The sequence below is a fragment of the Vollenhovia emeryi genome, unplaced genomic scaffold (genome assembly GCF_000949405.1).
Source record: "Vollenhovia emeryi isolate VEMERY1.0 unplaced genomic scaffold, V.emery_V1.0 DF945496.1, whole genome shotgun sequence".
NCBI classification, from domain to species: domain Eukaryota; kingdom Metazoa; phylum Arthropoda; class Insecta; order Hymenoptera; family Formicidae; genus Vollenhovia; species Vollenhovia emeryi.
The window spans coordinates 1-2,162 of NW_011960870.1; the positions used below are offsets into that span (position 1 = coordinate 1).

Here is a 2,162-nt window from a genome sequence, read left to right on the forward strand (position 1 = left end):
AACATACGCCGCCCGCCTTGAAAGAATCAGCTTTCAACATTAGAGGTGAGGCCCCTCGAACAATGCACAGAGTGGGAACTATGACTAATCATCACAACGCAATTAACAAAATAACATGAGTGACTAACATAAAAGGAAATAATCGAGAGCGAAGCCAAGATAAAGTAATACTGACTTAGAGACTAATGACAAGTTATCTTAAGCTTAACATTGCACGAAACAGCTGTGCTACTGAATACAAGTTTAATCTAAGTGCTTAACCTAAATGACAAAGGAACGCGAGTTACAAGAAAGAACTTATATAATATGTAATCGTACATCACTGGTGAATTGGTAATATAGCCAATTTGGTTATTGGCCGTACAAGATTTCCCTTGTTAGTTTTTACAACAGCAGAACGAGAAATACCGTCGGAATCGGGATGAACTTCCTGAATCCGACCCACTAACCATTGTAAGGGCGCCAAGCCCTGTTGTTTAATTATTACGAGTTGTCCTGGCTCCAGTGCTGCTCCTAGATTCTTCTTCCATTTGGTGCGCTCCTGGAGGGAGTTCAAGTACTCAATGCTCCATCTTTTCCAGAAGTGCTGCTTGAGCTGTTGGACTAATTGCCAGCGCGTTAATCTATTCTCGCTTACATCTATTAGGTCAGGAGAAGGGATACTGTTGAGCGGTGCACCGACTAGAAAGTGACCCGGCGTGAGTGGAGTTAGATCATTGGGGTCATTACTTAATTGAGTGAGAGGTCGAGAGTTCAAAGTAGCTTCTATCTCGCAAAGTACTGTTGTCATTTCCTCAAATGTTAAATGAGCTTGGCCAACGATACGCGACAGGTGATACTTAGCGGATTTTACGGCCGCCTCCCACAATCCCCCGAAATGGGGCGCGTTAGGTGGTATAAAGGACCATGACGTTTCTTGATCGCGAAGGAAATTTTTAACGCTTTCCTGAGTTTGTTCTCCGGCGACAAGATCATAGAGTTCCTTTATTTGCTTATTTGCACCGACAAAATTTGTTCCGTTATCGGAGTACATACACACCGGCTTCCCTCTTCGCGCTATGAATCTTCGTAGCGTGGCTAAAAAGGCCTCCGACGTGAGGTCGCTTACTAATTCTATGTGGACTGCTTTCGTGGCGAAGCAGACGAATATTGAGATATAGGCTTTGTGAATACGGGCATTACGGCGCTTGCCTTCCTTCAAGCTCACCGGACCGGCGTAATCGACGCCGCAATGCGAAAACGGTTTGGAGGCTGTAACGCGACCGCTGGGTAATGATCCCATAATTGCTTCCGAATGTACTGGTTTGGATTTGAAACACGTTACGCAATTTCTCGTGACTTTCCGCGTAGTGGAGCGTAAGGATAGAGGCCAAAATTGCTGCCTCACGAAGGCCATAGTGGCTTGAGTTCCCGCATGTTTGTTACGTATATGTTCGCGTTGAATTATGCGTTTTGTTAGCTCGTGCTTGGCTGGGAGGAGGATGGGATGGCGCGCCTCGGCGTTTAGTTCCGAATTTTTTAGTCTTCCGCCTACCCGTATCAGTCCGTCCTCGTCTAGAAAGGGGGACATGGTAAGGATTTTACTTGATGTGTTGATCGGGGCGCCTTTGCTCAGACTTCGATATTCTTCGACGAAGGTGTGTTTTTGGATCGTTCTGCAAGCTATCCTTAATGCGTGCGACATCTCGTTAGGAGAAATGAAGGTAGATGGGGTAACCGAACCAGTTAAACGTGATTTTTTACAAATTCTGAAACAAAAGGCTAATATACGACATACTTTATCCAAACTGGAATATTTGGACATTAAGTCGTCGACTATTGAAGGTTGTAGAATGGCTGTGGTTGCCAGTGTTGCTCGCCTTTCTGGAAGCTCGTCTTCTAAGTGAGGGAGCTCGCCAATTGGCCAGTGGCTCTCGCTGCGTTGCAGGAACGCAGGCCCCTGCCACCACAAGGTTGCTCTTGGCAACATTCCTGGGTCGATCCCGCGTGATAGAATGTCGGCAGGATTGTCGGGAGAAGGAACGTGTCGCCAACTTTCGGGACTCGTTAGGCGCTGCACCTCGCCAACCCTGTTTGAAACGAAGACAGACCACCGGCGTGAGGGTGACGCTATCCAGTTTAGGGCGATTGTAGAGTCGGACCATAAGAATACCCGGCTTTTT

General features: G+C 46.7%; 1 protein-coding gene across 1 annotated transcript; it reads right to left on the reverse strand.

Moving 5' to 3' along the window:
* Positions 1–319: 319 nt before the first annotated feature.
* Positions 320–1,969, reverse strand: LOC105561166. Its single transcript, XM_012010917.1, has one exon. It carries the CDS (start codon positions 1,967–1,969, stop codon positions 320–322), a length of 1,650 nt encoding a protein of 549 aa, XP_011866307.1.
* Between the last annotated feature and the right edge of the window lie 193 nt (positions 1,970–2,162).

Excerpts from the sequence above, each read along its gene's own strand:
- LOC105561166 (XM_012010917.1), bottom strand. The coding sequence starts at position 1,969 with ATGTTGCCAAGAGCAACCTTGTGGTGGCAGGGGCCTGCGTTCCTGCAA.